The sequence below is a fragment of the Salmo salar genome, chromosome 05 (genome assembly GCF_965601325.2).
Source record: "Salmo salar chromosome 05, fSalSal1, whole genome shotgun sequence".
Lineage (NCBI taxonomy): Eukaryota > Metazoa > Chordata > Actinopteri > Salmoniformes > Salmonidae > Salmo > Salmo salar.
In genome coordinates this window covers 73,093,432-73,118,436 of record NC_138295.1, presented here as the reverse complement: position 1 = coordinate 73,118,436, position 25,005 = coordinate 73,093,432, and the positions used below count along the sequence as shown (strand labels likewise).

The 25,005-nt window shown below is 43.5% G+C and overlaps 1 protein-coding gene across 1 annotated transcript; it reads right to left on the bottom strand.

The window, feature by feature from the left end:
- Window positions 1-6,085: 6,085 nt before the first annotated feature.
- Window positions 6,086-17,687, bottom strand: LOC106605721 (complement C1r subcomponent). The gene is made up of 9 exons (XM_045718747.2): window positions 17,544-17,687; window positions 17,135-17,319; window positions 16,909-16,983; window positions 16,555-16,745; window positions 16,178-16,395; window positions 15,655-16,016; window positions 11,550-11,761; window positions 11,071-11,288; window positions 6,086-6,965 (listed from the first exon to the last, which is right to left on the bottom strand). The coding sequence occupies exons 1-9, from the start codon at window positions 17,567-17,569 to the stop codon at window positions 6,608-6,610; spliced, it is 1,845 nt and encodes a 614-aa protein (XP_045574703.1). The 5' UTR covers window positions 17,570-17,687; the 3' UTR covers window positions 6,086-6,607.
- Window positions 17,688-25,005: the final 7,318 nt, after the last annotated feature.

Here is a 25,005-nt window from a genome sequence, read left to right as displayed (position 1 = left end):
GGGAATACCATGTTCGCTTTAGGAGCAACATCCCCACCCAGAACCCTCTGCTAACTTTCCAGGGACACCGCTGGATGACCGCACACTAGGAGAGGAGAAAAATAGGGTTTCTTTCAACTGTGTTATATTTAAGCAATAAGGCCCAAGGGGGGTGTGGTATATGGCCAATATACAATGGCTAAGAGCTGTTCTTTTGCAAGAAGCAACACAGACTGCCTGGATTCAGCCCTTAGACGTGGTGTATTTGGTCTTTACTACGATAGCCCATAGAAATACATTCAGGAAAATAGACAGTCAAAAAATGTATCGTATGGAATGCGGTTTTGAAGTGTCTGTCCTATATCTAGGAGATATAAGAAACCACAGGAAATATATACACTGCTCAAAAAAATAAAGGGAACACTAAAATAACACATCCTAGATCTGAATGAATGAAATCATCTTATTAAATACTTTTTTCTTTACATAGTTGAACGTGCTGACAACAAAATCACACAAACATAATCAATGGAAATCCAATGTATCAACCCATGGAGGTCTGGATTTGGAGTCACACTCAAAATTAAAGTGGAAAACCACACTATAGGCTGATACAACTTTGATGTAATGTCCTTAAAACAAGTCAAAATGAGGCTCAGTAGTGTGCCTGGGCATGCTCCTGATGAGGTGGCTTCTCGCCTGAGGGATCTCCTCCCAGACCTGGACTAAAGCATCCGCCAACTCCTGGACAGTCTGTGGTGCAACGTGGCGTTGGTGGATGGAGCGAGACATGATGTCCCAGATGTGCTCAATTGGATTCATGTCTGGGGAACGGGCATTAGCCAGTCCATAGCATCAATGCCTTGCTCTAATGGCAGTCAGGCTATCTCTGGCGAGCACATGGAGGGCTGTGCGGCCCCCCAAAGAAATGCCACCCCACACCATGACTGACCATGACTGACCCACCGCCAAACCGGTCATGCTGGAGGATGTTGCAGGCAGCAGAACGTTCTCCACGGCGTCTCCAGACTCTGTCACGTCTGTCACATGTGCTCAGTGTGAACCTGCTTTCATCTGTGAAGAGCACAGGGCGCCAGTGGCGAATTTGCCAATCTTGGTGTTCTCTGGCAAATGCCAAACGTCCTGCACGGTGTTGGGCTGTAAGCACAACTCCCACCTGTGGACGTCGGGCCCTCATACCACCCTCATGGAGTCTGTTTCTGACCGTTTGAGCAGACACATGCACATTTGTGGCCTGCTGGAGGTCATTTTGCAGGGCTCTGGCAGTGCTCCTCCTGCTCCTCCTTGCACAAAGGCGGAGGTAGCGGTCCTGCTGCTGGGTTGTTGCCCTCCTACGGCCTCCTCCACGTCTCCTGGTGTACTGGCCTGTCTCCTGGTAGCGCCTCCATGCTCTGGACACTACGCTGACAGACACAGCAAACCTTCTTGCCACAGCTCGCATTGATGTGCCATCCTGGATGAGCTGCACTACCTGAGCCACTTGTGTGGGTTGTAGACTCTGTCTCATGCTACCACTAGAGTGAAAGCACCGCCAGCATTCAAAAGTGACCAAAACATCAGCCAGGAAGCATAGGAACTGAGAAGTGGTCTGTGGTCACCACCTGCAGAACCACTCCTTTATTGGGGGTGTCTTGCTAATTGCCTATAATTTCCACCTGTTGTCTATTCCATTTGCACAACAGCATGTGAAATTTATTGTCAATCAGTGTTGCTTCCGAAGTGGACAGTTTGATTACATTGTGTTGTGTAAGTGTTCCCTTTATTTTTTTGAGCAGTGTATAATGCTGATTGACTGAAAGCCGTGGCATAAGAGACCATATACCACGGGTGTGACAAAACATGTATTTTTACTATTCTAATTACGTTTGTAACCAGTTTAAAATAGCAATAATATGTATTTTTTTTACACATATTTAACCCCCTTTTTTGTCGGCACAAATCTACTTCCATACTTCAATTCATTTTTAAAACTGGTACTGGGCTACCTTCAGACGAGTCCCGTGACACTTGTGAGGGAGAAAAACAGAGAACCTCATCGTGTTCCTGAGACTCTCCCATTTCTATGGTTGGGTCATATTAGTTTGTAGCCCAAACGGTTTGGACGCTACAGACAGAAGTTGGCACATTGGCAGTACCGACTTCAGACGAGTCCCGTGGTGCTTGTGGGGGTCGTAGACCAAGCGGAGACCACCATCGTGTTCATGAGAATGTAAGCCAAACCGTTCGGATGCTACAGACGTTTATGGGGGAGATACATTTTTGGTCTCCTTGTCTGACAAACAGCGCGGTAGCTCTGACACTTTCCACCTCAGATATGGAAGGCTGTTTGTCCTGGGCAGATGTGATGGATTGAGACACAGCCCATAGAAATGAACTGATATCTCTAGTTTAAACAGACAGTTTTTGATGGGGTGCATCAATCGACTCTTAAGGATTATGAAGGAATGTTGTTAAAATTACAGCACTCAAAAGGCACCCAACTGGTGGAACGACCCTCCTATTAACATTCTTCCACACAGTATTGGTAGTTTACAAGACAGTAGCAATAGTTTGCTTAGAATTCACTACTTTCCTGCACCATTCCTGATCTTTAATGAAAGTCTCACCGTTAGCCTTTTCAGGAAGAGTGTATTACGGATCATTGCAGTGGTACTGAATGAAGATTTAGGCCTACATGTGCACACTACCATGGAATGAGAAAAGCGATTTATGATATAATGCTTATTACCCGGTCCTATTTAGAAATATTGTTGTTGGTTTAAAACTCAGATTGATTGTTTTCGTTTAATTGGATTAAAAACCAAACTTATTAGAAATATAAACCGGATAACTGGATAACATAGGCTACATGGCTCAATGCAATTTCGTCTGCAATTTCTGGAGAAATAGAAATATGATATGTAAGATGGTTCCATGACGTTTATAAAATGTTACATTTGCAAGCACTATAAAGGAGTGGACATTTCCCCTTTCCCTTTGTATTGGATCTTCATCCAGCTCCGGTGAGAAGTTTGGATGTGCGTAAAACCCTCATAGTCTCAGTTGTCTTGCCTGTATTAGACACCCACGGGGAGGAATTATGGTGCCTGTAACTATATTTAGACATATCCTTTTAAAACAAGTTGTTGTTTCGTTTTTATTAGAATTTGATTAGAATTATATACTGTCTTTTTAGGCCTTATCAAATAGCCTAGTGAATTTAATCTTGCTTTTTGACTGTCTGGAATGTCAATGTGCAGACTCCAGTTTACAGTAGGCATAGCCCCTATATCAGTGTGAATACTATAGCCTATGCTTAACAACGTATTTCCATATTGAAGAAATGCAACTAGAACAATGTGGACTGCAGTGAGGGGCCAAGCCTCAACACACCCACAACTTCTTGATTCATCAAAACCCAGCCAGTTCGTGCCACCGCTAGCAACTGCAACCATAATTGTGGTTGTGGAAATAGCCAAAATATTTCTGACACACCCCTGAACCTATAGTGCTACCACCAGCACTTAATTTACGTTGCCAAGCCCGGCTCTAGCCTTTTGGGGGCCCTAAGCGAGATTTGGAGGCCCAAGCGGGCAACATGTTTTAAAGTTTTTTCCCTGCAATTCTACACATTTTGCCATGACTTATACCATGTTAATGATATCTGAGTGAGAGTGACTAACAAAATCAATGGGTGCCCCTTGGAGGTCAAGGCCCCTTGGCACGTGCCCTGTGTGCCCGGTCAGTAATTGGCCATGATAACTACAAGTTTAGATAATGGGCTAGACTAATTTACCATTCAAATTTTTTAAATCTGTCATGGCTTATTGAGTGAGTGTCAGTGACTGACAAAACTAGAGGAAAACTGCTGATGCACAACCAAATTCGAACTTGCACCTTGTTTATTCTACTATTTTAACTCTCAAAGGTAACTTGAGACCCCAACTGAGTTCCACTTGGGTTTGTTAAAATAGAGCCCCATGTCTGAGAGTCAAGGGTGTCTAAAGCAATTCACCTGTGCTGAAGAGTTTGATCTCCTCTTTGTCTGAGTTCTACTGTATGATATGAGCATGTGTGGTCTACATGTGGAGTAATGGTCTGATGTTCCCTTTGCTTTCGCCTCCTCAATGGTGTTGCTGCACTTCTCCTGGTCCACTAGGGAGAGTCGAACATATCTGAGCTCATCTGAATAACTGCCACTAGAATTACTGAACCCCAAAACCCAGCTGGGATAGAAACCGAGAAGGAAAGAGTGAGAGAAAGTCCTTCCATAACAAGACATACAGACACATTCTGTCAAATATTGTCTGAAGATCCTTCTTACAGGACATTGTGGGGCTCAGTTGGTAGAGCATGGTGCTTACAATACCAAGGATAGTGGGTTCGATTCCATCTTGGGCCACCCATATGAACAATTTATGCACGCATGACTGTAAGTCACTTTGGATAAAAGCATCTGCTAAATTCGATATACTGTATTATGTTATTCTTAACCAACTCGTCCAATGGATTATTCAGCACCCTTTGCAGGCAGACACACTCGCATGATGGAACTACTGAATGTGAGTGGGTGCGTGGTGATGATGAAATAGGCAATTTCAAAATGAGGGGAACGGAGGAGGTGGTTGCCTCCTGCATATACTCTGCCTCTTAATAAGAGACAGGAAAACAACAGGATTGCATCTTCTTACTGTAACTAGTAGGAATCTAGGATTTTCTGTTAATCAGACAAGGTCTTCTGAAAGGGATACATGAAGTGAAGTCAATATGGTGCTAAGCTCTTTAGCTCCTCCCCTCCTCTTTTCCTCTTCTGTTACCATGACACCCTTTCTTCTCCCTCTTTTCCAGACAGCGAATTATACCTTCAGGGGGTCTCAATTCTTTTCACAGGACCCGCACATGTTTTTTAATGGGCCTAATAGTAATTTAACACAATTGTTTTTATTACCTATTAATTTGGCATGAACACAACCAGTCATGATGTTTTCATCTTATTGTCAAAAGACAAATCACTTCAAAAAGTAGACTACCTGTGCACTACCTACCTGTGCATGTTCGTACACTCCAAAATAACTCCAGGATAGTAACAGTGCAATTAGATGAATGGACAAATCGAGAAAAAAATAAATATTGGTTGAGTACATATATTTTACAGATAGTATCACAGGTGTAGCGAAATGCGTATGTTCCTAGCTCCAACAGGGAAGCAATACCTAACAATACAAAACAATACACCCAAATCCCCCTCACCCCCCAAAAATTATTAAGAAATATAGAAATATTATAAGGAGCATTGTCAGACTCTGGTATGATGGTGTGTGTAGACATTGTGGACAGTATATTCATAGAGAAGGTGTATACAGCAGTAGTTATATACAGTTGAAGTCGGAAGTCAACATACACTTATGTTGGAGTCATTAAAACTCGTTTTTCAACCACTCCACAAATTTCTTGTGAACAAACTATAGTTTTGGCAAGTCAGTTAGGACATCTACTTTGTGCATGACACAAGTAATTTTTCCAACAATTATTTACAGACAGATTATTTCACTTATAATTCACTGTATCACAATTCCTGTGGGTCAGAAGTTAACAAGCTTTAAACAGCTTGGAAAATTCCAAAAAATTATGTCATGGCTTTAGAAGCTTCTGATAGGCTAATTGACATAATTTGAGTCAATTGGAGGTGTACCTGTGGATGTATTTCAAGGCCTACCTTCAAACTCAGTGCCTATTTGCTTGACATCATGGGAAAATCAAAAGAAATCAGCCAAGACCTCAGAAAGAAAACCTCCACAAGTCTGGTTCATCCTTGGCAGCAATTTCCAAATGCCTGAAGGTACCACATTCATCTGTACAAACAATAGTATGCAAGTATAAACACCATGGGACCAAGCAGCCGTCATACCGCTCAGGAAGCAGATGCGTTCTGAATCCTAGAGATGAACGTACTTTGGTGCGAAAAGTGCAAATCAATCCCAGAGCAACGGCAAAGGACCTTGTGAAGATGCTGGAGGAAACAGGTACAAAAGTACAGTGAGGGAAAAAAGTATTTGATCCCCTGCTGATTTTGTACGTTTGCCCACTGACAAAGAAATGATCTGTCTATAATTGTAACGGTAGGTTTATTTGAACAGTGAGAGACAGAATAACAACCAAAAAATCCAGAAAAACGCATGTAAAAAAAATTTATAAATTGATTTGCATTTTTATGAGATAAATAAGTATTTGACGCCTCTGCAAAACATGACTTAGTACTTGGTGGCAAAACCCTTGTTGGCAATCACAGAGGTTAGACGTTTCAATTGTATTATATTTTATGCATTTTAGAGTAAGGCTGTAATGTAACATAATTTTGAAAAAGTCAAGGGGTCTAAATACTTTCCGAATGCACTGTATGTCATGGAAAGAGCAGGTGTTCCTAATGTTTTGTACACTCAGTGTATTCAAATGAGCTATACAGTTGATAATAACAATTATGTAATGTTAAAAAAACAGACTTAAAATGTATGCTCCAGTTACAGAAAACCCTTAATTAAATAAAAAACATATCTAATGTTTATTTTTTATATTTGCTGCTATCCTCGACAAACTCAAACATTTCTTGCATCATTTTTCAGCCATAATTTCAATTCTCCTCCATGGTCTTCTTGATCCAGTCTACGTAGTTCGCTACGCGGGTGTAGACCCCATATTGGCCTGGCTCTCCACAGTCAATTCCCCAGCTGGCGATCCCTGCTGCCCAGAAAACTCCCCCATACTTCAGGACATATGGCCCTCCACCATCCCCTGCACAGGTGTCCTTTCCACCCTCTGGTAACCCGGCACAGAACATGCCGTCTGTCAAATCAGGTGCTTCTCTCTTCTTCTTCCTCGCCTCATCAATAGAGCTTCTGCACTTCACCTGGTCCACCAGGGGAATCCGGACATATCTGAGGTTACTGGGAATTTCATCATCATCTTTGAGGCCAAACCCTGAAACCCAGCTGAGAGAGGGAGGGAGAGAGAGATCGAGAGAGAAAGAGAGAGAAGCCCCGTTTATACCTGGTGCTAACATGGGTCCTTTGTCCTGACCTTGTCTACATTCAGATTGTGCCCACATTTCCAGAGGCTGCTGAGGGGAGGACGGCTCATAATAATGGCTGGAACATAGCGAAGGGAATGGCATCAAACACATGGAAACCATGTGTTTGATGTTGTTGATACCTTTCCACTGATTCCGCTCCAGCCATTACCACGTGCCCGTCCTCCCCAATTCAATTCAAATCAAATCAAAATCACATTTTATTTGTCACATGCCCTGAATACAAAAGGTGTAGACCTTACAGTGAAATGCTTACTTACAAGCCCTTAAACAACAATGCAGATTTAAGAAAAATACACCCCCAAAAATAATAATAAATGTAACAAATAATTAAAGAGCAGCAGTAAAATAACAATAGCGAGGCTATATACAGGGGGTACCGGTACAGAGTTAATGTGCGGGGGCACTGGTTAGTCGAGGTAATTGAGGTAATATGTACATGTACACTACCGTTCAAAAGTTTGGGGTCACTTAGAAATGTCCTTGTTTTTGAAAGGAAGGCACATTTTCTGTCCATTAAAATAACATAAAATTGATCAGAAATACAGTGTAGACATTGTTAATGTTGTAAATGACTATTGTAGCTGGAAACGGCAGATTCTTTATGGAATATCTACATAGGCGTACAGAGGCCCATTATCAGCAACCATCACTCCTTTGTTCCAATGGCACGTTATGTTAGCTAATCCAAGTTTATCATTTTAAAAGGCTAATTGATCATTAGAAAACCCTTTTGCAATTATGTTAGCACAGCTGAAAACGGTTGTGCTGATTAAGAAAGCAATACAACTGGACTTCTTCAGACTAGTTGAGTATCTGGAGCATCAGCATTTGTGGGTACGATAACAGGCTCAAAATGACCAGAAACAAATAACTTTCTTCTGAAACTTGTCAGTCTATTCTTGTTCTGAGAAATGAAGGCAATTCCATGCGAGAAATTGCCAAGAAACTGAAGATCTCGTACAACGCTGTGTACTACTCCCTTTACGGGGAGCAGGCACAGGACGTACCTGACTGAGGACACGCACTTCAGGAAGAGTGCGAGGAGGAGGCACAGGATGTACTGGACCGTGGAGGCGCACTGGAGGTCTGGAGCGTAGAGCTGGCACAATCCGTCCTGGCTGAATGCTCCCTTTAGCCCGGCACGTGCGGGGCGCTGGCACAGGACGCACTGGGGTGTGGAGACGCACTGGAGATACGGTGCGCATCACTGCATAACACGGTGCCTGTCTGGTCACGCGCTCCTTAAAGAGAGTGCGTGGAGGAGACACAGGACGTACCGGACTGGGGAGGCGCACTGAAGGCCAGATGCGTGAAACTGGTGCATATGAAACCGGACTGGTGTCACGCTCCTCAGCACGCCCGCTCTGCAGCGCTCTCAATGCCAACACCTCTCCGGAATTTTGCGTCGAGTTCCTCACTCGTCTCCCTGACTGGCTCTGGTTCACCCCTCGGCTCTCCACGGTAAGCATGAGGAGTTGGCTCAGGTCCCAAACCTGACTCCACCAAACTCCCCGTTTTTTTTGGAGCTGCCTCTCGGGCTTCCGTTGTTAGTATAGTTCCTCGTATCGTCGCCGTTCTGCTCTCGCAGCCTCTATCTCCTCCTTCGGACGGCGATACTCCCCTTCCTGCCTCCAGGGTCCTTTCCCGTCCAGTATTTCCTCCCAGGTCCATTCCTCTTGACCACGCTGCTTGGTCCTCTGGTGGTGGGAGATTCTGTCACGACTGTGTGTAGGAACGGACCAAAGCGCATCGTGGGTATCGTTCCACATATTTACATTTTAATGTGAAACTATGCAAGACATACAATAAATCATAAACAAAACAACAAACCGTAACGAAGAGGTGCTACATGCACTAACTCAAAAATAATCTCCCACAAACACAGGTGGGAAAAACAACTCCTTAAATATGATCCCCAATTAGAGACAACGATGACCAGCTGCCTCTAATTGGGAATCATACCAAAACCCCAACATAGAAAAAGGAACTAGAACATAACATAGAAAAATAAACTAGATAAACCCCCTAGTCACGTCCTGACCATCTCTACCATAGAAAATAAGACCACTCTATGGTCAGGACGTGACAGGCCTAGACTTGGCGCTCCGGTACCGCTTGCCGTTCGGTAGCAGAGATTACATTCTATGACTAGGGTGGCAGGGGTCTTTGACAATTTTTAGGGCCTTCATCTGACACCGCCTGGTATAGAGGTCCTGGATGGCAGGAAGCTTGGCACCAGTGATGTACTGGGCTGTACGCACTACCCTCTGTAGTGCCTTGCAGTCGGAGGCTGAGCAGCTGCCATACCAGGCAGTGATGCAACCCGTCCGGATGCTCTCGATGGTGCAGCTGTAAAACCATTTGAGGATCTGTGGACCCATGCCAAATCTTTTCAGTCTCCTGAGGGGGAATAGGTTTTATCGTGCCCTCTTCACTACTGTCTTGGTGTGCTTGGACCATGTTAGTTTGTTGGGGATATGGACACCAAGGATCTTGAAGCTCTCAACCTGCTCCACTACAGCCCCGTCGATGAGAATGGGGGTGTGCTTGGCCCTCCTTTTCCTGTAGTCCACAATCATCTTGTTTGTCTTGATCACGTTGAGGGAGAGGTTGTTATCCTGGCACCACACGGCCAGGGCTCTGACCTACTCCTTATAGGCTGTCTCGTCGTTCTCTGTGATCAGGCCTACCACTGTTGTGTCATCGGCAAACTTAATGATGGTGTTGGAGTCGTGCCTGGCCATGCAGTCATGAGTGACCTGGGAGCACAGGAGGGGACTGAGCACGCACCCCTGAGGGGCCCCGGTGTTGAGGATCAGCGTGGCGGATGTGTTGTTACCTACCCTTATCACCTGGGGGCGGCCCATCAGAAAGTCCAGGATCCAGTTGCAGAGGGAGGTGTTTAGGCTCAGGGCCCTTAGCTTATTGATGAGCTTTGAGGGCAATTAAGGTGCCGCCAACCTCCTGTGCTACACATGCTATTTAAATGTGTCTGTTATCCATCCACTGTGTCTACATTGTGACCAAATTCCTGGTCCCTTCATTTATTCAAATTATTAAACAGATATTCTTCCAAAATAATATTTATTTATTCTAAGACACATTGTGATGTAATTGGTCAATATCTGTCACTGATTTTAGAAGGCGGAATAATGATGATGATTTAAATGATTTCTCTGTCCAGATCTGTCTACAAATGTAAGATATCCAGACACAATGTATGTCTGACTTCCTCCGGAAGTGGGCAGGATGATCTGATCACAATCAGATCACAATGTGTCTTTTGATTGTCTACACCTGTGTAATATTTTGGGCACAATCAGAATGTGGACAAGATCAGGACAAAGGATGCAAGTTAGAACCAAGTATAACAAGGTTAGAGAGAGAGAAATGACAAATGCAGTATCATAGCTTCCATTTCCATTGCATTGTCACAACGTCCACAGAAGGTAGCGCCACTCCCTGGTCGAGCGGCGCTCGGCGGTCGTCGTCGCCGGCTTACTAGCTGCCACCGATCCATGTTTCATGTGTCTGTTGGTTATGTCTGTTTAGTACGCACCTGTTCCTTGTTTGTAATTAGTGGGAGAGTATTTAGTTTGTCTGTTTCTTGTTTGGGATTTGTGCGGGATTGTTCTGTGTTACGTTGAGGTTAAGGGCTGGATGATTTTTCCTATGTGTTTTATTTACACAACATTTTTGATAGGCTATAGGGTTGCCGGGCTGCACCCCGTGTATTTTTTGAGCTTGGAGCTGTTCTCCCTCTTGGTTGTGGTTTGCACCCTGCCTAGTCGTTGTATTCACTCTGGACATTATTAAATATATATTCTACGGACATTTCGTCTCCTGCGCCTGACTCACCCATTTTCTGCTCCTTGAGATACGTGACATGCATTGAGGTAGTTTTAGGATTTAAAAAAAAATACAATGGAAACAGAAATAGAGAATGCCCAATAACTATACTGTCAAAGATCAAACATTTACTGCACAGGAGAGTCAACTCTTACCCAACTCTTCCAGTGGAGTATTCAGCACCCTTTTCAGGCAGACACACTCGCATGATGGAACTACTAAATGTGAGTGGGTGTTGGAGCTTGATCAAGGCAATGTCGTGGTTGAAGGATAAACCGTCTGTGTTGTTGTACCCAGGGTGAGGATGGAGAGAGGCCACTTCAAGAGGTGGAGACTGAAGGAGGTTTTCCACATTGTTGTCGCCAACGTATGCCTGTTATGAAGTGAAGGAAAATGTGTGTGAATTTCAGTCAGTTACTGCATTTAACTGCTGGGTGGAAATAGTAGTTTCTTCAACTATGAGCACCCAGAAGCATGTTTATTGTCTCTCCACTCCTTCCTCAATCTTTGTCATCTCAGATGAAGGGCCAGGAGTTTTTCTATGATTAACCTATAATTCTCAACCAGAGTTAATCAGAAAAAACACCTGGCCCTAGTCATTATGTAAACACTGCCATAATCATTATTGCACTACCATAACTTCACTCTTCTTGATGACTTGGTTGTTATGTTGATGCACCAGGCCATGAGCAGCAGTCAGGATCCACCTGTCCCCAATGACCATCCCTCCTGATCGCCCTCCTTCCACACTGAGAAGCATCTGCCAGGGGAATGTTCCTTTTGGAGCTACCTCTCCTCCCAGAATCCTCTGGTGTATTTCTATGGACACCATGGGTCTTCCACAGACTGGTGGATCAGGAAAAGAACAAAATGTCACTTCTCCTCTCAGCAGTAGTTCCTATTCCACATTGGGTCCATTATTACCGTAGAAAAGCATACAGCCAAAGCACTTTAAAAAAAAAAGTTTTATTTCACCTTTATTTAACCAGGTAGGCCAGTTGAGAACAAGTTCTCATTTACAACTGCGACCTGGCCAAGATAAAGCAAAGCAGTGCGACACAAACAACAACACAGAGTTACACATGGAATAAACAGGCGTGCAGTCAATAACACAATAGAAAAAAAGTCTATGTACAGTGTGTGCAAATGGCGTGAGGAGGAAGGCAATAAATAGGCCATAGGAGCGAAGTAATTACAATTTAGCAGATTAACACTGGAGTGATAAATGAGCAGATGATGATGTGCAAATAGAGATACTGGTGTGCAAAAGAGCAGAAAAGTAAATAAAAACAATATGGGGATGAGGTAGGTAGATTGGGTGGGCTATTTACAGATGGACTATGTATAGCTGCAGCGATCGGTTAGCTGCTCAGATAGCTGATGTTTAAAGTTAGTGAGGGAAATATAAGTTTCCTGATTCAGTGATTTTTGCAATTTGTTCCGGTCACTGGCAGCAGAGAACTGGAAGGAAAGGCGACCAAAGGGGGAGTTGGCTTTGGGGATAACCAGTGAAATATACCTGCTGGAGCGCGTGCTATGGGTGGGTGTTGTTATTGTGACCAGTGAACTGAGATAAGGCGGAGCTTTACCTAGCATAGATTTATAGATGACCTGGAGCCAGTGGGTCTGGCGACGAATATGTAGCGAGGGCCAACCGACTAGAGCATACAGGTCACAGTGGTGGGTGGTATAAGGGGCTTTGGTAACAAAACGGATGGCACTGTGATAGACTGCATCCACTTTGCTGAGTAGAGTGTTGGAAGCTATTTTGTAGAAGTCGAGGATCGGTAGGATAGTCAGTTTTACGAGGGTAAGTTTGGCGGCATGAGTGAAGGAGGCTTTGTTGCGAAAAAGAAAGCCAATTCTAGATTTAATTTTGGATTGGAGATGTTTGATATGAGTCTGGAAGGAGAGTTTACAGTCTAGCCAGACACCTAGGTATTTGTAGATGTCCACATATTCTAAGTCAGAACCGTCCAGGGTAGTGATGCTAGTCGGGCGGGCGGGTGCCGGCAGCGAACGGTTGAAAAGCATGCATTTGGTTTTACTAACGTTTAAGAGCAGTTGGAGGCCACAGAAGGAGTGTTGTATGGCATTGAAGCTTGTTTGGAGGTTAGTTAGCACAGTGTCCAAAGAAGGGCCAGGTGTGGGACGCTACCGTCCCAACTGGCCAACATCCAGTGAAATTGCAGAGCGCCAAATTCAAAGATAAAAATACTCATTATAAAAATTCATAAAACATACAAGTGTTATACATCGGTTTAAAGATGAACTTCTTGTTAATCCAACCACGGTGTCAGATTTAAAAAAGGCTTTACGGCGAAAGCATACCATGCGATTATCTGAGAACAGCACCCAGCAGACAAATCATTACAAACAGTTACCAGCCAAGTAGAGGAGTTACACAAGTCAGAAATAGTGATAGAATTAATCACTTGCCTTTGATGAATTTCATATGGTTGGACTCACAAGACTCCCATTTACTCAATATATGTTCATTTTGTTCGATAAAGTCCCTCTTTATATCCAAAAACCTCAGTTTTGTTCAGGCGTTTTGTTCAGTAATCCACAGGCTCAAAGGCAGTCACAACAGACAGACGAAAATTCCGAAAAGTATCAGTAAAGTTCATAGAAACATGTCAAACGATGTTTATAATCAATCCTCAGGTTGTTTTTAGTCAATAACATTTCAACCGGACAAAAGCTTCGTCAATATAAAAGGAAAACAAGAAAGGCGCACTCTCGGTCGCTCGCATGAAAAACCTCTGGGACACAGCAGGGTCCACTCATTCAAAGTGGTCTTACTCCCTCATTTTCCAGAATACAAGCCTGAAACAATTTCTAAAGACTGTTGACATCTAGTGGAAGCCATAGGAAGTGCAATTTGAGTCCTAAGTCAATGGATACTGTAATGGCATTCAATAGAAAACTACAAAAATATTATTTTCTCAGGTTTTCACCGGCCATATCAGTTCCGACATTATTTTAACAGTTTTGGAAACTTTAGAGTGTTTTCTATCCAAATATACCAATTATATGCATATCCTAGCTTCTGGGCCTGAGTAGCAGGCAGTTTACTTTGGGCACGCTTTTCATCCGGAGGTGAAAATAGTGCCCCCTACCCTAGTGAGGCTAAGCCAGGATTCAGACATGGTAAGGACATCAGGGTTGGCGGAGTGTGCTAAAGCAGTGAGTAAAACAAACTTAGGGAGGAGGCTTCTGATGTTAACATGCATGAAACCAAGGCTTTTTCGATTACAGAAGTCAACAAATGAGAGTGCTTGGGGACACGCAGGGCCTGGGTTAACCTCTACATCACCCGAGGAACAGAGGAGGAGTAGGATGAGGGTACGGCTAAAGGATATCAAGACTGGTCGTCTAGTGCGTTGGGGACAGAGAATAAAAGGAGCAGATTTCTGGGTGTGGTAGAATAGATTCAGGGCATAATGTGCAGACAGGGGTATGGTGGGGTGTGGTACAGTGGAGGTAAGCCCAGGCACTGAGTGGTGATAAGTGAGGTTGCATCTCTGGATGTGCTGGTTATACTGGGTGAGGTTACTGCATGTGTGGGAGATGGGACAAAGGAGGAATCTGAGGCATGTAGAGTGGGGCTAGGGGCTCCACTGTAAACTAAAACAATGATAACTATCCTAAACAACAGATTACAAGGCATATTGACATTTGAGAGAGACATAAAGCGAGGCATAAAGCAATCACAAGTGTTGATTGGGAGAGCTAGCTAAGACAACAACGGGTAAGACAACAACAGCTAATCAGCTAAGACAACAACAACAGGTAAAATGGCGATGAATGGGCAGAGAGGGTCAGTTAACTACACACAGGGCCTTAGATCAGGGCTAGGGCCGACAGATAAACCAAAAAATAAACAAAAAGGAGTACCGTGATAAATGAACGGTCCAGCAGGCATCAGCTTTGTAGCCAAGTGATCATAGGGTCCAGTGAACAGCAATAGATGGAGCAGGGAACCCGAGGCGTAGTCGTTACTACGCTGGCACGCGGGAGACACAGCCTTTAAAGTTAGCAGGCCGGGGTAAGTAGTCCGGCAAAGGCCGATTGAGGGAACAGCGGGTGGAATTATGTCTGCGGACCAGTCGTGGTGATACGGCAGGGCACCGTGTTGACGAAGGGACCGGGCCAGATGAAAGAGGTATTGTAGTTGTAGTAATTTAGTTTGCTAGCCGGGAGATGCACCTGGCTCAGGGCTAGCTTCGGGGCTGGGTCATTCGGTGGCAGCTAGCTGTGATGACCAGAAGTAATGGTCCAGGGTTTACGGCAGGAATCCGGCGTTGTAGTGGAGATAAACAGTCCGAGGCTGGCAGGTATTATCCAGGCTAAAAAACGTCTGGTGCCTGTGCAGAGGGTAAAGGCTGCTAGCGTGGCTAACAATGACTAAATAACTAGTAGCTAATTAGCTGGCTAGCCTCTGATGGCAGGCTTCTGATGAAAGTTTTGGCTATAAGGTCTAAAAAAAAATAGAAGATCCGTGTCACATTGAGTGAGGCAGGTTACCGGAAGGTGTATTTAATAAAAAAATGGAAAAGAGATTGAAAAATAAATTGAAATATATACAAAAAAGACGAAAAAGACAAAAAGCGAACGAGAGGACGACAAACCACGTCTGCACTGCTACGCCATCTTGGGTTGAGCACATGCACATGCACAAAACAACAAAACACACAAACACATCCATAATAGTTATATTTTAGAATGTTTCTCACTTGTTTTTTGCTCTTCCTCCTCTATGGTCTTCTTGATCCAGTCTACGTAGTTAGCCACACGCGTGTAGACCCCATATTTTCCAGGCTCTCCACAGTTAATCCCCCAGCTGACGATCCCTGCTGCCCAGAAATAATCACCCTCCTTCAGGACATACGCTCCTCCACTGTCCCCCATACAGGAGTCCTTGCCTCCCTCAAAATTTCCAGCACAGAACATGTTGTCTGTTAGACTGAGATTTTTTTCCTTTCTCACTATGTCAATAGAATTTCTACAGATTGTCTGGTTCACCACAGGTAGAGGAACATACATGAGGTTATTGGTAGACATATCACTCTCTTTCAGGCCAAATCCTGAAATTAAGCTGAAGCAGAGAGAAAGAGAGAACGGAATAGACATAAGCTGTTGTGCGACTCAATAATTTAAACAATCAATATGAAAATCTGCAAATATGCACAAATTGAGTAAAAGATTAACATGCAGATATTTGCAGCTGACTGTTTTAGACATAAAACCTACGCTTACCCATTCCGCCAAGTCGGGTATTTAGCGTCCTTTGCTGGCAGACACAGTGGCATGATATGAGCATTGAAAGTGATTGGATGTTTGAGATGGATCAGGGCGATGTCATGGTCATAGTTTACATTGTCTACATTGTTGTAGTCAGAGTGAATATGGACTGAGGCGACCTCAAGAGGTGGAGACTGGGTAAGGGTTTCCACTTTGTTGTGTCCAACATATACCTTTGGACAGGGTAAATTAGTCACACTTAAGATATACACTTAAACAGCAGTCAGACAGATATTTTTTCCATTGTATCATATCATATATCTAGCACAGAAACAGATGAGTCAAGTCAGAAAGATAACCCATGTTTCTGTTCATTAACACACACACCTCACCCTAAGAAACCGCCAGGGATATTGATCCAGGACATGTGCTGCAGTCATGATCCAGCGGTCCCCGATCACTATCCCTCCTCCTCTACCATTAGCTCTCAGCAACACCTGCCAGGGGAAGGATCCAGCTGGAGCTGGCTTTCCCCCCAAAATCCTTCCAAATCCTGGGAGGTTCACTGTAGGACGACCACACACTATGGACAGACAGAGACCCCTACTGGTCATCGAGAGACAGACTGACTAGATACACACAGGGAGAGAAAACAATACACCGTGCACACCACACACACACACACACACACACACACACACACACACACACACACACGCACGCGCAAGGGTGAAACTGTGAGTTACCTGGGATACATTGAGGAATCAGTGAGCTGTTCAGGCGGTCTTTCCACTTTCCGTCTGATGAGCATGTGAAGTTTCCTGATAAACATGCGTGTCAGAGATGTCATTACACGATACATGCATTAGGCATTGAATAGTTGTAGTTGTTTAATTTACAAAAGATTAGAGACCTGCAGGTTGAAAACAGATGTCACTCTAGTGAAGAATATAAGGATGATTTTAGTCTCACCGTTATGTTCTTCAGGAAGACTGTAGAACTGCTTATTGCAGTGGTACTTAATGACCGAGAGGTGCTGGTTCTGAGAGCCAGATATGAACGTCACCCCTCCATTTGGCAACGGTTCAGGTTCCCCACAGCCAATCACTGCAGAAGAGACTGGAACCCAAAACTCACACACAGACACACCCAGCAGCCTGGACACACAGTATATGGGGAAGGGGAGATTTGAGACTAAGTGTGTCTGATCATAAAAATATCATGTTGAGACATACTGTACAAAAAGTATTTTGATAACTGATTAGTCATGATCTCATAATTCATACGTCTGTTTAATAATATTACGACAACTTGAATCCAAGCAGGGGAGACATGGAAAATTTGCCAGAAACAACAATAGAAACAACAACAGTAGACTCACCAGAGTGTTGAATAGACCCAGTCCATGACTGTGATTAGACAGGAGAGACTATGGTGAATGAACCTGCTGTGTAAGACCTGAAATCCTCACTCTGTATACCACAGCCTCTCAGCATTCCAGGTACTGTAGCTGACTGTTTGTTTGAGTGGGGAGTTTAACTAAAGAGTCTAAAAGTCATGTTCAAAAACGTCTCTGTTTGACTTGGCCCAGAAAGATATCGACAAACTAAGTAGATTGACAGAGTGGCGGAAACAAGAATAAAGGCAACAGAGACGGACAGATGAGATGAGAAAGATGAACAATCAAATGTATCTATAGAGCAGCAGTTGTCACAAAGTGCCATATCTTCAATCTAAGCCTACTAGAAAGTGTGTGCCCTCCGGCCTGGAGGGAAGCAAAAGTCATTCTGCTACTTAAGAATAGTAAAGCCCCATTTACCGGCTCAAATAGCCAACCAATCAGCCTGTTGCCAAGATAGTAAACTTTTGGGATTTTGTTGTTGTTGTTGACCAGATACGATGCTATTTTACAGTAATCAAATTGACAACAGACTTTCAGCACGCATATAGGGAAGGAAATTCAACTAGCACAGCACTTACACAAATGACTGATGATTGGCAGAGAAAAATGTATGATATAAAGATTGGGGGGGGCTGTTTTGTTAGACTTTAGCAGGGCTTTTGACATTATCGATCATAGTCTGCTGCTGGAAAAATGTATGGCTTATGGCTTTACAACCAAATCTGGTTTTAGGTAGCCTAGTGGTTAGAGCCAGTAGCCGAAAGGTTACCGAAAGTGTTACCACAGAGAGTGTTCTTTAATTGGAGCCTCTCCAACATAATCCAGGTAGAATAAGGAATTCCCTAGGGCAGCTACCTAGGTCCCTTTTTTCAATATTTACTAACTATATGCCACTGGCTTTGAGTAATTCAAGTATGTCTATGTTTGCGGATGACTCAACACTATACACGTCAGCTACTACAGCGACCGAAATGATTGAACACTTAACAAAGAGCTGCAGTTAGTTTCAGAATGGGTGTCAAGGAATAAGTGAGTCCTAAATATATATATAAACAAACTGAAAGCATTATATTTGGGACAAATCATTCACTAAACCCTAAACCCCAACTAAATCTTGTAATGAATAATGTGCAAAGTTGAGGTGACTAAGCTGCTTGGAGTAACCCTGGATTGCAAACTGTCATTGTCAAAACATATTGATACAATAGTATCTAAGATGGGGAGAAGTCTGTCCATAATAAAACGCTGCTCTGCCTTCTTAACAGCACTATCAACAAAGCAGGTCCTACGGGCCCTAGTTATGTCACACCTGGACAACTGTTTAGTCGTGTGGTCAGGTGCCATAAAGAGGGACTTCCGAAAATTGCAATTGGCTCAGAACAGGGAAGCACGGCTGGCCCTTGGATGTACACAGACAGCTAACATTAATAATCTGCATGATAATCTCTCCTGGCTCAAAGAGGTATTGACATGTTGAATGCACCGAGCTGTCTGTTTGAATTAATGGCACACAGCTCGGACACCCATGCATACATCACAAGACATGCCACCAGAGGTCTCTTCACTGTCCCCAAGTCCAGAACAGACTATGGGAAGTGCACAGTACTACATAGAGCCATGACTACATGAAACTCTATTCCACATCAAGTAACTCATTCAAGCAGTACATTTTGATTTAAAAAACAGATACAAATACACCTTATGGAACAGTGGGGACTGTGAAGAGACAAACACAGGCAAAGACACATACATACAGACGTGATAACATACACACTATACACACACGTACCCATGGATTTTGTGTTGTAGATAAGTGGTAGTAGAGTAGTGGCCTGAGGGCACATACTTAATGTGTTGTGAACTCTGTTGTGAATGTATTGTAATGTTTTTTAAATGGTATAACTGCCTTTATTTTGCTGGACCCCAGGAAGAGCAGATTTTAGCATGTAAATCTTGGTGGAGCAAACTCCCCCAATTTTTGGGGGATGCATGCCAGCAAAGCCACTACACAACACTAAACAATACATGAATTGCACTATAACAGTGACAAACAGTGCCCACAAACAGTTAGGGCCTACATAAAGCTGTCCCAACAGCAGAGCTTTCTTTTCAGCACCATGGAGTGAATCCTTACCACTGCTACACCTTGTCTGGCAGCGAAATAGTTCATTCAGCCTCATACACTGCCTTTAAAAAAAATATAGCCGATATGGCTGACTTGCTTAAACAAATGTGGTTTCTACTGACAATTGAGATGTACAAACTATTGCATAAGCGGACGACAAGCGGACAAGAGGCAATCCGTAATTTCGATTAAGACATTCATGAGCGAGCTAGGACGGACGGACGTAGTCAATATAACTATTTGTTCAGCACTTTTGAAATGTACAGCGACAGAATTTAGAACATTGACCGTTCTTACACTTTCTCCATGTATAAAAAGTCAGAACCGTAGGCTACATGTGCAACACCAAGTCAGGACAGTAGGCTACATTATCAGGGGGAAAGGGACCAAATTATTAGGATGAGGCACATGGGCTACTAACAGCTTACTACACAACATATACTTAGTATTAAATTCTTAGCTACAGTATGCATACAGTGCCTTCGGAAAAGTATTCAGACCACTTGACTTTTTCCACATTTTGTTATGTTACAGCCTTATTTTAAATTGAAAAAATATAATACATCTCCCTCATCAATCTACACACAATACCCCATAATGATGAAGCAAAAACTGTTTTTTAGAAATTGTTGCTAATTTATATTAAAAAGAAAATGGAAATATCACATTTACATAAGTAGTTAGACCCTTCACTCAGTACTTTGTTGAAGCACCTTTAGCAGCGATGACAGCATCGTGTCTTCTTGGGTATGATGCAACAAGCTTGGCACACCTGTATTTGGGGAGTTTCTCCCATTCTTCTCTGCAGATCCTCTCAAGCTCTGTCAGATTGGATGGGGAACGCCGCTGCACAGCTATTTGATTTGATTTGATTTCAGGTCTCTCCAGAGATGTTCGATCAGGTTCAAGTCCAGGCTCTGACTGGGCCACTCAAGGACATTCAGAGACTTGCCCCGAAGCCACTCCTGCGTTGTCTTGACTGTGTGCTGTCATGACTCCGGTGAGGATCCGAAGGATCAGGTTAGTGGGTCTGTTCTACAGTGCCCTCTCTCTCCCGTTTTATGACGGTCGTAAATACCTTACAGAAACGTTCTCTTCCTTGTCATGCAATATTGAGGGAGAGAACCTCTGTGGAACAAAGGGAGTCCACCCGCCAAAACTCCAACATCAACAGATGTCAGATCAGTTGTGTTTTGGGATCTCATGAAGGACAGTATAACAACATAACTGAATCTCTGAATGTATATATTTCCCAGTTGTCAGGGTCACACCCAAATGTTGGGGAACTGATATGATTAAATATGAAACTATTTGTGAGAAGATGTAATGTGATGTTAGCTTTCTAAATGAGAGAATTGTTTTCATATGAAGTCTTAACCAAGTCAGTGGCCACGCCCACGCGAGCACAGACATTACAACAAAAGGAGGGAATGCACCTTTTCCCCCGAATGCATAAAACCCATTCGTGACAAAATTTACATGAGACCAAGCAGGCGGGCAGTGTTGAACTGGACGTCACGAATGATTAGACTCCACCAGACCAGCTACGTGCAGCGCCAGCTGTACACGTTGAAATGGTTAAGAAAACGACAAGACTACACATTCACAGACTGCAGCTATATATGTAAAATAGTCTAGGAAACTCTACCGAAGAAGAGAGAGAAGAACAATTTCCTTTCACCACTGTAGATACCTCTAAAGTAACTATTCTAACAAACTGAGACCAAGAACCACCGGGTTGTACTTTGAAAAGATCCATTCTATCCAATGACGTATCCATTATAACAGAGCTACAACTACGAAAGACTTTGATCTTTGGTGGACAAACCAGAGACTCTGTCGACTGACTCGCCAGCAGATGGCCCGGCGATTTCAGCAGAGAGACAACAAGACATACAGGTGTAAATATATACATTGCAATTCCTTTCGAATGAGTGGCTGTTCATGTGCAAAGTATTAGCATTTCAATGAGCCTAGTTATCAACTGTGTGTAGTGGGTCCCATTCTGTCTTTCCGCTCTTTATCTGTCCCCACCCCTTTCCATTGTCTACCAAGCGATCATATCGGTTTAGTCCACTAGGGACCTTCTTCCTTGCATTGTGTTAGTAACCAATAACCAACTGTTTGTGTGTTTATGTAGTTTTGTGTGATTATTTAGTGAGTTAGTAAATAAATAATTAAGCCAATTTATATATCGCTGATTCATCATTTATGCTAGGGTTCGTGCAGATATCCAAGGATTTTGCAACATTCAGAATGAGACTGACAGAAGGTAAACAATTAATTAATGACTGATTGATGACTGAAATGTAAGAGATATTTATATCTTTAAGACTTAATTCGGGAAACCGGTGACTCGTTAAATAAACTTTTCCGTGGTGCTCCAAGATTGCTAAGGAGTTAATTGTTACAGGATTAATTTAATCATCCTAATAATTAAACATAGTTCATTGATTTGATAAAACAATTGTCATCACATTAATGATAGCCAAGACATGACAGTGCTTACGGTCATTGTCCTTTTGGAAGGTGTACCTTCGCCCCAGTCTGAGGTCCTGAGAGCTCTGGAACAGGTTTTCATCAAGGATCTCTCTGTACTTTGCTCCATTAATCTTTCCCTTGATCCTGACTAGTCTCCCAGTCCCTGCCGCTGAAAAACATCACCACAGCACAATGCTTGCTCCACCATGCTTCACCGTAGGGATGGTGCCAGGTTTCCTCCAGACGGGACTCTTGGCATTCAGGCCAAAAAGTTAAATTTTGGTTTCATCAGACCAGAGAATCTGGTGTTTCTCATGGTCTGAGAGTCTTTAGGTGCCTTTTGGCAAACTCCAAGCGGGCTGTATAAAGGCCTGATTGGTGGAGTGCAGCCAGCTCTAGGAAGAGTCTTGGTGGTTCCAAACCTCTTCCATTTAAGAATTATGGAGGCCACTGTGTTCTTGGGGACCTTCAATGCTGCAGAATTCTTTTGGTAACCTTCCCCAGATCTGTGCCACGACACAATCCAGTCTCGGAGCTCTACGGACAATTCCTTCGACCTCATGGCTTGTTTTTTGCTCTGACATGCAGTGTCAACTGTGGGACCTTATACACACAGGTGTGTGCCTTTCCAAATTACTGTTCAAAACGTATTTTCTCAGTCTTGAACTTAATGAAGTCTAAGATTTCCCAGTTCCGAGTTTCCAGTTGTTTTGAACGCAGCAGAAGTCATGCTGGATTGACAGTATGGGCAATTTATTCAACCTTTTCCAGCCCAATGGTGTTGAATGTTTATCCTTTTATGCTTGGAAAAGAGACCTTTAAACCCATGCTTGGACCACACACCCACTCCCATGAATAGCAGGCTAGTGATTGCTTTGCAACACACTGATGTGCGGTTTGTTGCTACTTTGTTGCTAACGTTACTTTGCTGCCTGCCAACTTTACGGTTTTTACTTTCAAAATATTTAATAGCATTTTATATTTCTCTTTTTCAACTCGGACACTTTATCTGGACATGGTTCTACAAGACCTCACCAGCCGAAGCTGAGTAGTAACATTAACATTATGCCATTGTCACGACTTCAGCCGAAGTCGGTTCCTCTCCTTGTTCGGCCGGCGCTCGGTGTCGCCGGTCTACTAGCCATTGCCGATCCACTTTTCATTTTCCATTTGTTTTGTCTTTGTTTCTACACACCTGTTTTTCATTCCCCTAATTATTGTTCACGTATTTAACCCTCTGTTTCCCCCATGGTGTTGTGCGGGATTGTTTTATGTCATGTTCGGTATGTTGGTGACTGGTTATTTCGATGGATGCTGTTTTTTGCCCGTGCATAAAAGTTGATGTTCGTGTATTTGTGTTTGGGCAAGTGTAGTGTTTTACCTTGCACCATTCATTATTCTGAGTAAAGTTACGTTGCTCCCAATTCTCTGCTCTCCTGCGCCTGACTGCATACACCAGCTACACCCACCATTATGACAGCCACCTAATTGCAGTCGCTGTACTCATAATATACAGGAAAACTATCACCTTATTGTGACAATAGCCGTGCTGCAAGCCCAGCTTCAGACACAATCGTTAGGCAAGGGTAATTGAAGTGTAGGAAAGGATGAAACAGCGTGTGTGCCAACAATAAGTACAGATAGTAGTATAAATCCACTTGCACAGTCCCCGCAGCTGGAAAACTTTCTCATGGCTTCTGGAAGGAAATGCTATCGGAATGCTCAACCGGTGTCATTCATTGCTGACAGAATCTTTCAACCGGTTCTCCCCATTAAGCAACAAGTCGGAGTCAGAGGCCGAGCCTTCTCTGGTCTCTCCTCCACCTGTTACGGGGTCTGAGCCGCCAAAGCCTCCCACCATTAGCTCTGACAAATTGAAAACCCTTGTCATTGGAGACTCCATTACATGCAGTATTAGACTTAAAAAGAATCACCCAGCGGTCATACACTGTTTACTAGGGGGCAGGGCTACCGACGTAAAGGCTAATCTGAAGATGGTGCTGGCTAACTGGTGAGTGTAGAGAGTATAGGGATATTGTTATCCACGTCGGCACCAACGATGTTAGGATGAAACAGTCAGAGGTCACCAAGCGCAACATAGCTTCAACGTGTAAATCAGCTAGAAAGATCTGTTGGCATCTAGTAATTGTCTCTGGCCCCCTCCCAGTTAGGGGGAGTGATGAGCTCTACAGCAGAGTCTCACAACTCAATCGCTGGTTGAAAACTGTTTTCTGCCCCTCCCAAAATATACAATTTGTAGATAATTGGCCCTCTTTCTGGGACTCAGCCACAAATTGGACCAAGCCTGGCCTGCTGATGAGTGACGGACTCCATCCTAGCTGGAGGGGTGGTCTCATCTTATCTATGAACATAGACAGGGCTCTAACTCCTCTAGCTCCACAATGAAATAGGGTGCAGGCCAGGCAGCAGGCTGTTAGCAAGCCTGCCAGCTTAGTGAAGTCTGCCACTGCACAGTCAGTGTAGTCAGCTCAGCTATTCCCATTGAGACGTGTCTGTGCCTCGATCTAGGTTGGGCAAAACTAAACATGTTCACTTTAACAATTTCACTGGAATAAAGACTTCATCATTTCCTGTCATTATTGAAAGAGATTGTGATATCTCACATCTCAAAATAGGGCTACGTACTTCCAATACAGTTATAGTCAATGTACTAATCACTGATCATAATCTTGATGTGATTGGCCTGACTGAAACATAGCTTAAGCCTGATGAATTTACTGTGTTAAATGAGGCCTCTCCTCCTGGTTACACTAGTGACCATATCCCTCTCCATATGCCTCTCCTTAATGTCAATATGCCTTGTCCATTGCTCTT